Source organism: Xenopus tropicalis, chromosome 5, assembly GCF_000004195.4.
Source record: "Xenopus tropicalis strain Nigerian chromosome 5, UCB_Xtro_10.0, whole genome shotgun sequence".
Taxonomy (NCBI): Eukaryota; Metazoa; Chordata; class Amphibia; order Anura; family Pipidae; genus Xenopus; species Xenopus tropicalis.
This window is the reverse complement of record NC_030681.2, coordinates 143,682,817-143,698,057: the sequence shown is the minus strand read 5'-3', so window position 1 is coordinate 143,698,057 and position 15,241 is coordinate 143,682,817. Positions and strand designations below refer to the sequence as shown.

The 15,241-nt window shown below is 38.6% G+C and overlaps 1 protein-coding gene across 2 annotated transcripts in view; it reads left to right on the top strand.

Annotated features, from left to right (window-relative positions):
- ldah (lipid droplet associated hydrolase) overlaps window positions 1-15,241 on the top strand; it is a 136,196-nt gene that overhangs the window by 20,966 nt on the left and 99,989 nt on the right. For both annotated transcript variants that reach the window (XM_002934490.5, XM_031902982.1), the window contains exon 2: window positions 4,190-4,351. In XM_002934490.5, the coding sequence (XP_002934536.2) occupies window positions 4,190-4,351 (162 nt within the window). The remainder of the gene's footprint in view (window positions 1-4,189; window positions 4,352-15,241) is intronic.

Here is a 15,241-nt window from a genome sequence, read left to right as displayed (position 1 = left end):
CTTTGTGTGCAAATTATGCCACCCGCAACCAGATCCTCCAGTGCCCTGGCCTAGGCTCCCACTAGCAATACTTATTCCCCCTTACATCCCTCCAGGACTGGGTCTGCTGCCAGTTTGCCAATGTGCAATGAGCATGGGGTAGTACTCATATTGTTTTTCTTTACCCTCTTCTCCGCTTACATAGCTAGTTTACTGTTTTTCTTTGAAATAAATATTGAAAAACATATACCCCACTGATGCCTCAGTTAATGTAATTTTATTGGTATTTATTTTGATTATTAAAACTTAGCAGTAGCTGCTGCATTTCCCACCCTAGGCTTATACTCAAGTCAATACGTTTTTCCAGTTTTCTTAGGTAAAATTAGGTACCTCGGCTTATATTCGGATCGGCTTATACTCGAGTATATACAGTAATAAATAAATACAATAAATATATATATAAGTGCCATGTGGTAAGAGACACAGTAGGAAGGAGGTCCCTGCCCCGTAGAGCTTACCAAAGTGGTTGGGTAACATACAGGCACAAATTGGTGGGATTCGGGACTGTCTCACCTAAATCAAGACCATTGGAAGGTGTGTCTTTAATAACACATTTGGGCATTTGTCCTTTATTGGGTCTAGACCCTTAGAAAAGGGTTTAGGCAACCACCGGAGCTAAACTCTGCCATTTTGTAAGGGGAATGTGGTTTATTTACACTAAAGCATTTGAAACACAAGCTAATGGCTTTTTCCAAACGTATCTGCTTTCCTTCTCTTTTAAGGAGGGCTCAGTCTGTACTCCAGATTGATCTGGCTCAGTAGCAAAAGGAAAAATTGTGCAAACATTTATGAATTAAGGGACAGTGCAATAAGGGTTTAATAATATTGACTAAATTACAAAGTCCCCAGGGCAATCGATTATTTTTTCCTGGAATCACCGGAACGTTGTTTGGGAGGAGCGCAGCTACGATATGGAGCTGGCCACTGCCCCTCTATAAATTCAAAGGGAAAAGTTGTGTTCATATATTTTATTAGGCCACCTTAGTAACATTAGATAATACAGGTATGGGATCCCTTAACCGGAAACCCATTATCCAGAAAGCTCCGAATTATGGAAAGCCCGTCTCCCATAGACTCCATTTTAATCAAATAATACAGAATTTTAAAACTGATTTCCTTTTTCTCTGTAATAATAAAACAGTACCTGTACTTGATGCCAACTAAGATATAATTACCCCTTATTGGGGGCAGAACAGCCCTATTGGGTTTATTTCATGTTTAAATGATTCCCTTTTCTCTGTAATAATAAAACAGTACCTGTACTTGATCCCAACTAAGATATAATTACCCCTTATTGGGGGCAGAACAGCCCTATTGGGTTTATTTAATGGTTAAATGATTCCCTTTTCTCTGTAATAATAAAACAGTACCTGTACTTGATCCCAACTAAGATATAATTACCCCTTATTGGGGGCAGAACAGCCCTATTGGGTTTATTTCATGTTTAAATGATTCCCTTTTCTCTGTAATAATAAAACAGTACCTGTACTTGATGCCAACTAAGATATAATTACCCCTTATTGGGGGCAGAACAGTCCTATTGGGTTTTTTTAATGGTTAAATGATTCCCTTTTCTCTGTAATAATAAAACAGTACCTGTACTTGATCCCAACTAAGATATAATTACCCCTTATTGGGGGCAGAAAAGCCCTATTGGGGTTATTTAATGTTTAAATGATTCCCTTTTCTCTGTAATAATAAAACAGTACCTGTACTTGATTCCAACTAAGATATAATTACCCCTTATTGGGGGCAGAATAGTCCTATTGGGTTTATTTCATGGTTAAATGATTCCCTTTTCTCTGTAATAATAAAACAGTACCTGTACTTGATCCCAACTAAGATATAATTACCCCTTATTGGGGGCAGAACAGCCCTATTGGGTTTATTTCATGGTTAAATGATTCCCTTTTCTCTGCATTGGGTCATTATTTCCTAACGTGGTAAAAATAAGCTCCAATAGGAGAAAGCAGGGAAACATCGTGGTCGGTAAATATTTGCACCTTTTCCCCCATAATTTGCTGTTTGTTGGTACATAAATGCTACTTTGTACAGTGTTCTTTTAATCTGATACAACAGACGACATAACTGACTTGGGGAGACCCTCAATGTGTCATTTAGAAGTAGATCTATTCCTGTATCTGTTTTATTTGGCCAAGAGTATTGTTAATATATATATATATTTCTAGATTTTTGTTATTTGTCTTTTTCAAGCGAATGAACAGAAAATATTGTTTCTGACAGTACACAGCTGGATCCCCCCCCCCCCCATCGTAATTTGCCGAGTTTTGTTTTGGCATATTCATCCAAATGTAAGATTATTAACCGTGGACACGCTTGATTTTATTGGACACACAAAATCACACTTCGCAAATTAGAAAACATCTTAGAAAATTAGAGCAGTAAATCTTTCCAACTGCTCGCTGACTGAAGGAACACATGAGAGTGCCTATTTTGCAGTTTTCAGTCTAGGGTAAAAATACTTCATTTTTCTACTCTGGAGTTTTGGTTCATTGCTAAAGTTTTGCTTAAGGACACCATGAAACTGTTGACTTATACAGAAGGATACATTTGTTCTAAAAACGTCAATTCTGTTAAATGTGCTTATTCTTATAGGGAAATAAAACAGTCGTGATGATGACTGAATATCTGTAGTAAAATTATTATTATTATTATTATTATGCAATCTTTGACCCTGACCACCAAAAATACTAAAAATAAGTTGCAAAAAGTATACAGAAACAACCCAAGAGTTGGCCAATTGATTGCTCTCAAAGACGGCTCTCATTCTCAGGAAACAGGTTGTCAGAAGGACCCTGTGATCACTTGTGGTCACCTCTTCTTCTTAAGGTCCCCATACACGGGCCGACTATAGCTGCCGATATCGGTCCCTTGGAGAGCAGAGCGGCCTGGCCGACCGATATCTGGCCTGAAATTGGCCAGATCTCGATCGGCCAGGTTAGAAAATCTGGTCGGATCGGGGACCGCATCGGCTCGTTGATGCGGTCCCCGATCCGACTGCCCCATTGCCGCCCACATAATCGGGGCCAAACGATCGGATTATTTTTTTTTTTACCTAAATGCTCCCCGATATCGCCCACCCGTAGGTGGGGATATCGGGGGAAGATCCGCTCGCTTGGCGACATCGCCAAGCGTGCGGATCTGCTCGTGTATGACCACCTTTAGGGTGAAGACACACAGGGCGATTAATTAACTTTTAATGAACTCAGTCGCGGTGACTGGAGTATAATTGCGTTGCTGTGACAAATTGCGCACGCAATTTAGTCGCACGGATTAGTCACCGCGACTTTTCAAAAAGTTGCGACGACAAATCACCCTGTGTGTCTTCGCCTTTAGTGGTTTATCTCTGAAGGGGAACTCCACCCAAACAAAATAAGTAAACATAATAACATAATTTCAAGAAACTCTGCAATAAATTAAAAAATATGCAGCATTTTCATTAATTTTGAATGTAATAATATAGTTTGGAACAGTTCCCTAAGCCCCGCCCCCTGTTCCTCTGCTGATCTGGCTGACTACTTTGTAAAAAGTAACAGGAGTTGCCTGTCCCCAGCCTGCCTTCAGCCTGCATCCTCCCAATCCCACAATTCCCTGCATATGTGATGTCAATAAGGAAAGGAACATCACAGTGCAATGCATTGTGGGTTATGTAGTTGCTGCATGCTGTCTGTTAACTGTGGAGAAGTTGTTACAATTTGTAACATCAATGTTTTAGTCCCTCCTCGCCTGCCAGGATTTCAAATGATGCAGACAAAGAAGAACTGTTTTGCAGCAGGATTTCAGCAAATAAAAATGATATTTATTCATACCCATGGTTTTTAAGTGTGTGCCATTGAAATCAATAAGGAACAATTCCTGAAATTGTGTCGCCCACTGATGTAGCTATTAAAGGCTTGGACAGCAAAATGACACTGTTTTCCATTGCACTTAAGAAGTCTTTTTTTCTACCCCTATGAGATTGTTCCATCCATTCCAAGGAGGTATTTACTTTCTTTGAGTGGAATAATCTCATTGGTATAAAAAGTATATTGTTTTGGTTTAGTCTTTTCATGACATTGTTAATAATGCTGCAGTTGCACAGTTGTAATGGTTGTCTTTTGTTCTAACCTTACAAAATTTCCTTTTCCAGCAACAATTCATAGAACAATGTCAGAAGACCACTTCCCTGTGCATGATGAATTTATATATTGCTCTGGAGGTGCTACAGAAGTCCTGAAATTTGGCCCCTGGAAAGACCTGCAGAAATCCAATGGAGAAAGCAAGCCTAAACTCCTTATCCTCATCATTCCTGGTAAGGACACAACAAATGGCATTGTGCCTCTTGTCATAGAGAATAAGCAGGAGGTAGAATTATGACAGATAAAAAACTTTCCACTGAGAAGAATGTTCAAGTGTGCAGCAGTGCCAGGCAAATTCCAGGCACATGTTGGGGTTCTTCATGTTGTAGCACTTGCCTGGCCCTTCATAAATGAACCTTTGTTTGTAAACAAGCCCTGTATTGAATCAGAAATAAAGTCCATAACAGGCAACATGTGATTTGTTTTTGTGATACTTGGAAAGTCCGGTCTATATTTCCCCCTGTTACTGAACTATAACTGTAGCATCCCATAACAGCATTAGGAGTTTAATTCATTTGTGCCATGACCTTGGCTTAGTAGAAGTAATGTATACAGTTGCAAATGTACAGTTGGAAATTCAGCACTTACTAAATGTTTTCGACCTCATTCAGCCTGGTTGGATGGATTAAAATATATTTAAGTCTAAGGCAGGGATCCCCAACCTTTTTTGCCCTTGAGCCGAATTGAAATATTAAAAAAGATGGGAAGCAACACAAGCATATAAATAGTTCATGGGGGGGGGGGCTAAATATGGGTTGTGATTTGCTATTTGGTAGCCCCTATGAGGACTGACAGCTTACAGGAGGCTCTGTTTGTCAGTACACTTGGATTTTATGCAACCAAAACTTGCCCCCAAGCCAGGAATGCAAAAATAAGCCCCTGCTTTGAGGCCACTGGGAGCAAAATCCAAGGGGTTGGTGAGCAACATGTTGCTTGTGAGCCACTACTTAGGGATCCTTGGTCTAAGGGATGGTTAACACTAGGGAATTTGACTTTAAGATAAAAACTTCTACAGGTCTCATTTAGTGGACCTACAACCAATGTATTTACCCACTTTACCCTCTTTTGTGTAACGATCCATTGCCCCATGCTGCCTGCCTGACACCTGGAATGAAATCATTGTGGAATGTTCATAAGATGGACATCACACCCTTGACTTGCAGGTAATTTAGTAGCTTCCTCAACCCATTGCCCATCACCAAGCTATATCTAAACTGTAACTTGAGTCTTCCAGTGTTCATAACATACATTCACTGTTAAAGATGATGTCTTTTGCACTGTGCAAATGATCTTCCCTTTGACTTGGGCACACAACCCAAGCTTAGATGTTAATATATTCATCCTACCAAGTTGCCAGCTTTGCAGAGAAGCCAGTGCCTGCGTGTAATTACCACGGTGCATTTCTCATATGGTTTTGTATATCTCCAGCGCTTGTTGCTATTAAGTCCCAAGAAATGTGGTCTGACTTTGCACCCTGACTTTGATATGTAAAGTACCTCGCTCCACGTATTTCTTACATTTAAGCAAAGGAATGCAGCGGCATATCCTAATGGCTGGAATTTTAGCTTTTCATCCTATGGTGTAAACAAGCCCCTCGTATTGTGGTTTTCCCTCTGAATGTTTAGTTTATATTTGATAATGTGTGATGTAAAGCATAACAATTTCTGCGGTATAGCTGGCTTCACTAGATTTTCATTAGAACAATTCGAGACTCTCTCCGTTTTTTTTTTCCATCCGTATTCTTCCTTCAATCAATTGGAACCCGTTTGGGGTTCTTTTTACTTTCTCTGATGGTACTTGGATTGCTTCTGGCTAATTGGAACGCAGCGACACGTTCTCAAGAGGAAATTGCTGGTGTCTTGCATGTTATTGAAAGCTTGAGTTTCCTGATCTTCTTGGGAGCGATATGTCCAAACCCATTACTTCTGTTTCTGTTTTTCTTACGTTATGCTAGCTCACTGAAAAGCCCCCCGCGACAGAAGTTGCTGAGCAGGAATTTTTGATTTTTAGAATAAACAGCAATGCTGGCTGAATAAGGGAATACGGAGGGAAAAAAAAATGGGAATATTATGTTGTTGGAGAAGCCTAAGTAAATGCACGTGTGTGGTTGTGAGTGAGCGACTGACTATATGACCAAAAGTATGTGGACTTCTCTCTCCAAATGTGTAATGTTTAACCCCAAACCATTATTACCAGCACAAGTGACAGTTTGTCATTGAATGACATTCTTGATAATTCCTACTTTGTGGCAACAATTTGGGGAAGGGTCTTTTGTGTTTCAGTAGGAAAGTAAGCCTTTGAGGACCCTGTATGGTCCATAGATGATTAGAAGACCTTGGGTGGCCTGCACAGAGCCCTGACCTCAACGGAACAGCTTTGAGATGCAGGATTGGACTGGTCCACCAGAAAAAACCTTGATGGGCCCTTAGCAGTTCTGTCTTTTTCTCCCAATACAACACATTGGTTGTTCACACTATGTGGAATTGCTGGTTCGGCTTTCCCAGTACATGTCAGGATGCACATCAGTGGGCTTATTTATCAGTTTTTTTCAAATTCGAATACATTTGTGAGTTTACACTTGAAAACAAACTCAAGAAACTAGAAAATCTCAAATTGAAAAATGGCTTGAATTTTGCTTAGTTCAATTCCCTTGGACTTCTACGTAAACTCCCAAGCTTTTACAAGCCATTCAAGGTTTCAGATTTTTTGCACTTAATAAATATTAAACATTTGAGTTTTTGAACCATAATTGGAATGTTGGGAGTTTTAGCCCAAAAATTTTGAATCACGGAAAAAAAAAAAAAATTCTAACATTGATAAATCAGCCCCAAGGTGATTATCATGGGAATGGGCATCAGGTCCCCCATTCTGGTTCATGAATAAGATTTTTGGATAATGCAAAGCTTATCTTAGCTTAATATAAGGTAAACTAACAAAATGGCACCCGCCATTGTGGATTCCAAGACTGAAGAAAATAAGGTTTATATGGTGTAAATAAAGTTAATTTGGCAAACTAGTACAATAGAAAGTAATTTCAATCATTTCTTAGGGTGAAAGGTCCCCTATACCGGAGTAGAGTGTGAAATCCTGTGGATCATTGTTAAAAAAAAACCAAAAAACTTTGTAACACTATAATTTTTTTCTGTTACTGTTCCTTTATTGCCCTCCTGTGAAATGGACCAACATTCATTTGACCAAAGACTTGATTTTTCCATTCATGTGAATGACAGGGTCCAGGATTCAGAGGGGGGTTTATATCACGTGTTTTTCCATTGCCATGTTTTAGCTGGCAGAGAATCGCTAGATATGCATTTCACTTTAGAGTTATTTCTACTGCTATTGTAATTTATCTATATGTGACTTATGTTCATGGGACTCTCTTTATATTCTGACTTAACTGTAAGAAATAATTAGTGCCAAGCTAGTAGTGCTTGCAGCAGGACCCATACTAGCTTTGGGTACAGGTATGGGATCCCTTATCCGGAAACCCATTATCCAGAAAGCTCCGAATTACGGAAAGGCCATCTCTCATAGACTCCATTATAAGCAAATAATTCTAGTTTTGAAAAATGATTTCCTTTTTATCTGTAGTTATAAAACAGTACCTTGAACTTGATCCCGGCTAACATATAGTTAAACCTCTTTGGAGGCAGAACAGTCCTATTGGGTTTATTCAATATTTATGTTATATTTAGCAGACTTAAGTTATGGAGATCCAAATTACGTAAAGAAAACCCAGGTCCCGTGCATTCTGGATAACAGGTCCCATACCTGTACCAGGTTCAATTGCAGCCAGGGTGCTATCTGCAAGGAGTTTATACGATCTCCCCTTGTATGTGTGGGTTTCTTTAGGTACTCTGGTACCGTCCCACACTCCAAAAACTTACAGACAGGTTAATTGGCTTCTTATACAGAATATGTAGCCGATATATAAATTGAGTTAATAATAATGATACAGGTAAATAATAATATTAATAATAATGATTACAGAGAAAAGGGAATCATTTAACCATGAAATAAACCCAATAGGGCTGTTCTGCCCCCAATAAGGGGTAATTATATCTTAGTTGGGATCAAGTACAGGTACTGTTTTATTATTACAGAGAAAAGGGAATCATTTAACCATGAAATAAACCCAATAGGGCTGTTCTGCCCCCAATAAGGGGTAATTATATCTTAGTTGGGATCAAGTACAGGTACTGTTTTATTATTAAAGAGAAAAGGGAATCATTTAACCATGAAATAAACCCAATAGGGCTGTTCTGCCCCCAATAAGGGGTAATTATATCTTAGTTGGGATCAAGAACAGGTACTGTTTTATTTTTACAGAGAAAAGGAAATCATTTTTAAAAATATGGATTTTTTTTTTTATTAAAATGGAGTCTATGGGAGATGGCCTTCCCATAATTCGGAGCTTTTCGAATAACTGATCCCATACCTGTATTTAGAATAATTGTCTATGGGGTGTTAACTTGCACTTTTCTTTTCTAATTATGGGAAACACTTGCCATTGATTCTAGCACAAGCAGACGATTATCACCTCAATATACAGACAACCATGGGGTTATTAGCATGCTGTACCAAAAAAAAGCACAAAATCTGTATATGCCTGCTGTATACTACTGACAAGTGGTTAGGCATCAACCGCTGCAGTGAGCTGGTCTGCCAGAAGATGGCGCCATTTCAAAGATTAAACCGAGTCACAGAATAGAGTCAGAAAGTGCTGCTTGTGTGTGTCAGAAGGTGCTGGGATTCCTCCCTCCATACAAATAAATTAATGTATACCCCAATAAGGGGTAATTATATCTTAGTTGGGATCAAGTACAGGTACTGTTTTATTATTACAGAGAAAAGGGAAATATTTAACCATGAAATAAACCCAATAGGGCTGTTCTGCCCCCAATAAGGGGTAATTATATCTTAGTTGGGATCAAGTACAGGTACTGTTTTATTATTACAGAGAAAAGGGAATCATTTAACCATGAAATAAACCCAATAGGACTGTTCTGCCCCCAATAAGGGGTAATTATATCTTAGTTGGGATCAAGTACAGGTACTGTTTTATTATTACAGAGAAAAGGGAAATATTTAAACATGAAATAAACCCAATAGGGCTGTTCTGCCCCCAATAAGGGGTAATTATATCTTAGTTGGGATCAAGTACAGGTACTGTTTTATTATTACAGAGAAAAGGGAATCATTTAACCATGAAATAAACCCAATAGGACTGTTCTGCCCCCAATAAGGGGTAATTATATCTTAGTTGGGATCAAGTACAGGTACTGTTTTATTATTACAGAGAAAAGGGAATCATTTAACCATGAAATAAACCCAATAGGGCTGTTCTGCCCCCAATAAGGGGTAATTATATCTTAGTTGGGATCAAGTACAGGTACTGTTTTATTATTACAGAGAAAAGGGAATCATTTAACCATGAAATAAACCCAATAGGGCTGTTCTGCCCCCAATAAGGGGTAATTATATCTTAGTTGGGATCAAGTACAGGTAATTTTTTTATTATTACAGAGAAAAGGGAATCATTTAACCATTAAATAATTCCACAATTTTCCATTTTCTTGGAGAAGCCTGAAGAAGGCTGACGTTCACCCATGGATCTTAAAGAAAACTACAACCCCCAGAATGAATATGTAACCAACAGATAGTTTATATTATGTTAAGTGACCTATTATAGAATCTTCGCCAAACTGGAATATATATATCAGTAAATATTGCCCTTTTACATCCTTTCCCTTGAGCTGCCATTTAGTGATGGGCTGTGTGTTCCCTCAGAGATCAGCTGACAGGAAATAGTGCAGTTCTAACTGTAACAGGAAGTAGCGTTTGAACCTTGCTTTGTTTGTATGCACTGTGATCATATGATCCCAGGGGGCGGCCCTTAATTCTTAAAATGGCAATTTTCTATTTAGGATTACCCAATAGCACATAGTATTAAAAAGTATATTTGTATGAAAATGGTTTATTTAGATGAAGCAGGGTTTTACATATGAGCTGTTTATACAATATATTTTTATAGACACCTACATTGTTTGGGGTATAGTTTTCCTTTAAGAGCAACCAGGGTGATAGAGATCAGATCCATACTAAAGACACATAACTGCAATGCTGGCGTCACATGACTGAAAAAACTCTTCACGCATTTCATTACAGCAAAATGGGCGCCCCCTTGAGTTCCTTATTTGCAAGTATCCGAACACACTGCAGCACCAGTACAGTAGCCCCATGGTTGCTTTCAGGTGTGGTTTCCAGATTGAGAAGAACTTCCCCCAATCATCTCAAATACAGAACAACTTGCACAAAATGGTCCAAATCCTGTGCTTGTTTGGCACAGATAAATACACCCCGTGCTGCAAGCCTTATAAAAAGCAAGGTGGGGGTCACTTGCACGGCCCAGAAATCCAGCACCTGATACGTTTGGTGAAAAAGAAACCCTAGTGTTCTGCTGATTTATGAGACGCCAAACGGTTGCAGGCGCAGTCCCATTCTGCCTTCATTAAGCAATGTGGCTGAGAAGGGCCCCGTATGATGTTTCTCATCTCACACAATCCCACTCATGGACTGAATTAGACTTCTAGCATGAGAAACATTTGCTGCCTTTTCTGCTTAGCAAGTAAAAAAATAGTTGTTTTCTTTTTATTTGTTTTTATTGTCCGGGTAAAGGTGGCTATACACCATAAGTTTTGCTCGTTTGTTGAGGTTGCTAACGAGTGGATCTTTCTCCCGATATGCCTGCCTAAGGTGGGCAATATTGGGCTAATTTCATCATTTGGCCATTGGAGGGCTCCATACATGGACAATCTGAATCTGAAGGACCTAAACCGGCATCTTAAATCTGCCCGTGTATGACCACCTTTAGGATTATCCAACCTGTCGCCTCTGTTCCACTGACTCAAGTATAAGTGATATCAACATGTGCTGGAAATATAGTACAGAAAGTTCTGAATTATGGAAAGTCTGTCCCCCATAGACTCCATTATAAGCAAATAATTCTAATTTTTAAAAATGATCCCCTTTTCTCTGTAATAATAAAACAGTACCTGTACTTGATCCCAACTAAGATATAATTACCCCTTATTGGGGGCAGAACAGCCCTATTGGGTTTATTTCATGGTTAAATGATTCCTTTTTCTCTGTAATAATAAAACAGTACCTGTACTTGATCCCAACTAAGATATAATTACCCCTTATTGGGGCAGAACAGCACTATTGGGTTTATTTAATGGTTAAATGATTCCCTTTTCTCTGTAATAATAAAACAGTACCTGTACTTGATCCCAACTAAGATATAATTACCCCTTATTGGGGCAGAACAGCCCTATTGGGTTTATTTAATGGTTAAATGATTCCTTTTTCTCTGTAAATAATAAAACAGTACCTGTACTTGATCCCAACTAAGGTATAATTACCCCTTATTGGGGGCAGAACAGCCCTATTGGGTTTATTTAATGGTTAAATGATTCCCTTTTCTCTGTAATAATAAAACAGTACCTGTACTTGATCCCAACTAAGGTATAATTAACCCTTTTTGGGGCAGAACAGCCCTATTGGGTTTATTTCATGGTTAAATGATTCCCTTTTCTCTGTAATAATAAAACAGTACCTGTACTTGATCCCAACTAAGATATAATTACCCCTTATTGGGGGCAGAACAGCCCTATTGGGTTTATTAATGGTTAAATGATTCCCTTTTCTCTGTAATAATTAAACAGTACCTGTACTTGATCCTAACTAAGATACAATTAATCTTTATTAATGTTTAATAATCTTTATCTTCAGCTTTAAATTATCTTTTAGTAGACTTAAGTTATGGAGATCCAAATTATGGAAAAATCCCTTATCTGAAAAACCCCAGGTCCCAAGCATTCTGGATAATGGGTCCCATACCTGTATAGATTCTTCCAAATCCCAACTATTTTTGCAGGATCTAGGATCAGCTGCCATTTATAAAAGTTATTTTGGTTATTGGTTAAGAAGATAGCAGTGATTTTTTTTTTTCAATTACAAGTTTTCTGAAAGAGATTTAGCAATTCAAAAAAATCTCTAAAATTCAGATATGTGTAAAGATAATCCCACCTGGGGGTCTCCATTCCACCAAGCCAATCATAAGTGATCTTGACACATGCTAAATTTGGACAAATCCTAGCACTTTTTGTAGAAATCAGGTTTGGCCTAACCCAAAGGGACCATTTAGTAAAACTGCATTCTTTTGGTTATTCAAGAAAATCACAGTGATTTTTTTTTAAATATGAGATGTCTTAATCAAATTTACCAATTTGTGTAAAATTTTGGGATCTGGAATTGCAACATTCAAGCTAATTTATGTTTTGAGTTTTTTTAAACTGTAAAATGTTTTAAAAATGAATAAAACAATGGGATTTCTATAGAGATCAAGTTTTTACATAATCTCCATGTTCAGCAGAGCCAAAGCCAAACCCAGTCATTTTACTGTAAAGCTTTGGACAATGAATACAGCTTTGAAATAAGACAGTGGTACATGAATGCATTACCCATACATATTGGATTCAGATGAATGCCCATTCACATACATTAAGCAGAATCAAGAAAGCTATCATCTGTAAATTTAAAAAAAAATGGTCATAACCTTTAGTTGTACAGAGCTTTACTCATAATATCTATATTCAGATTCAGTTCTGCTAATACTTGGGGTTCTTGGGTTTGAACCCAAATCACTGTAATCTGTTCCTTCAAAAGTAGGAATAAATACCATTTTATAAGCTGAAATCCAGCTGCAAAACTGTTCTTTTCCTTCTGCATCATTTGAAATCCTGGCAGGGGAGGAGGGACTAAAACCTTGATGTTACAAATTGTAACAACTTCTCCACAGCTTACAGACAGCATGCAGGAACTACATAACCCACAATGCATTGCACCATGATGTTCCTTTCCTTATTGACATCACGTGTGCAGGGAATTGTGGGATTGAGAGGATGCAGGCTGAGGGCAGGCGACTACTGTTACATTTTCAAAGTAGTCAGATCAGCAGGGGAACAGGGGGCCGGGCTTAGGTAACTGTTCCAAACCATATTATTACATTAAAAATTATGAAAAGGCTGCATATTTTTTTTAATTGATGTAGCAAAGTTGCTTGAAATTATGTTTACTTTTAGAATAGAATAAAATATCTTTATTGTCATTGTCACATAGTAAACAACCAAATTTTAAAAGAAGCAAAAAAACTCAAAGCAAACTCAAAAAGCTTATGTTGTATTTTGGTGGCGTTCCCCTTAAATCCTTATTATTTTTCATCGCCCTGAATGTCTCGCAAGCGTAGACTCCAGCCTGCCGAATCCAAGACCCGCCAGCACACAAACTTGCTCCGACTGTAACATCTCTATTGAGTTGTGCAGAGTTCATACCTCCTTTACACCTCCGCCATATGTAATGCATTTAAGCTCTATAGAGTGTTGCTGTAACACGTTCCGAGCGCTGGTTTCTCAGCCTTGCACATATTTGTATTGCGGAGCTCCATGTGGGCGCAGAAGTGTCTGAACACACGCACGAAAAAAAACCCTTCCTCGTTCCCACATTCATTTGGGGTTTCCCAGAGTCCCCACGCAAGGCTTTCGAGAGGATTTACATCACATCAATATGACCTAATTAGAGGCCTAGCGGTGAAATGTGTTACGGCCCCTGACAACGGCGCAGCTTTGTTATATCGCTTACAGATGTTACCAAATGATGCCTGTATCCTTCGTTGGTGGCTGAAACCTTTGCTGCCATATATTTTGTTTTTTAAAATTGGTATTGACAGGTCCCTGAATCATTAGGCGAGTCTGCTTGTAGGATATACTCGCCGTCCAACCTGAGCGGCGGCTCTCGCATCTGCACGACAAATAGTGCGCTTTACACTAACACGTATGCTTTCTCCAATGATTTATTATATTCCTAACGGGACTGGCTGTGCAGATGAGACAGAACGGAACGTCTGATATTAACGTCATGGTACAGGTATGGGGCCTGTTATCCAGAATGCTTAGGACCTGGGGTATTCCGGATACGGGATCTTTCCGTAATTTGGATCTCCATAACTTAAGTCTGCTAAAAATAATTTAAATATTGAATAAACCCAATAGGACTGTTCTGCCTCCAATAAGGATTAATTATATCTTAGTTGGGATCAAGTACAGGTATTGTTTTATTATTACAGAGAAAAGGGAATCATTTAACCATGAAATAAACCCAATAGGACTGTTCTGCCCCCAATAAGGGGTAATTATATCTTAGTTGGGATCAAGTACAGGTACTGTTTTATTATTACAGAGAAAAGGGAATCATTTAACCATGAAATAAACCCAATAGGGCTGTTCTGCCCCCAATAAGGGGTAATTATATCTTAGTTGGGATCAAGTACAGGTACTGTTTTATTATTACAGAGAAAAAGGAATCATTTAAACATGAAATAAACCCAATAGGACTGTTCTGCCCCCAATAAGGGGTAATTATATCTTAGTTGGGATCAAGTACAGGTACTGTTTTATTATTACAGAGAAAAAGGAATCATTTAAACATGAAATAAACCCAATAGGGCTGTTCTGCCCCCAATAAGGGGTAATTATATCTTAGTTGGGATCAAGTACAGGTACTGTTTTATTATTACAGAGAAAAGGGAATCATTTAAACATGAAATAAACCCAATAGGACTGTTCTGCCCCAAAGACATTTATCGATATCAATATTCTTACTCAGTAGTCAGAGCAGAACTCCATGCACCAACGCAGCACCCTGGGCGGTCTGACTTCAGCCCTTCAGCCCTTGTTTATTGTACACAAATGGCTAATAAAAGCTTTCTCATCTTCTCTATTAGGGAGAAGGGACTTTTTTTTTCCAGCAAGTGATCTCCTTGAGCCTTGTTAAGTGATACTCTCCGAAGAGTCTTGCTTTAAAGGTATAGTGTGTTATTTTGGGAAAGAGCTTGCGTTTGGGCAGAACAGATGTAGGCCTAATGTACTAAGTAGACTTCTGTCTCTCCAGATGCTGTAAAGCCTAATAGATTTAGGACTTTCCCAACAGATGCCGGGTCAGCC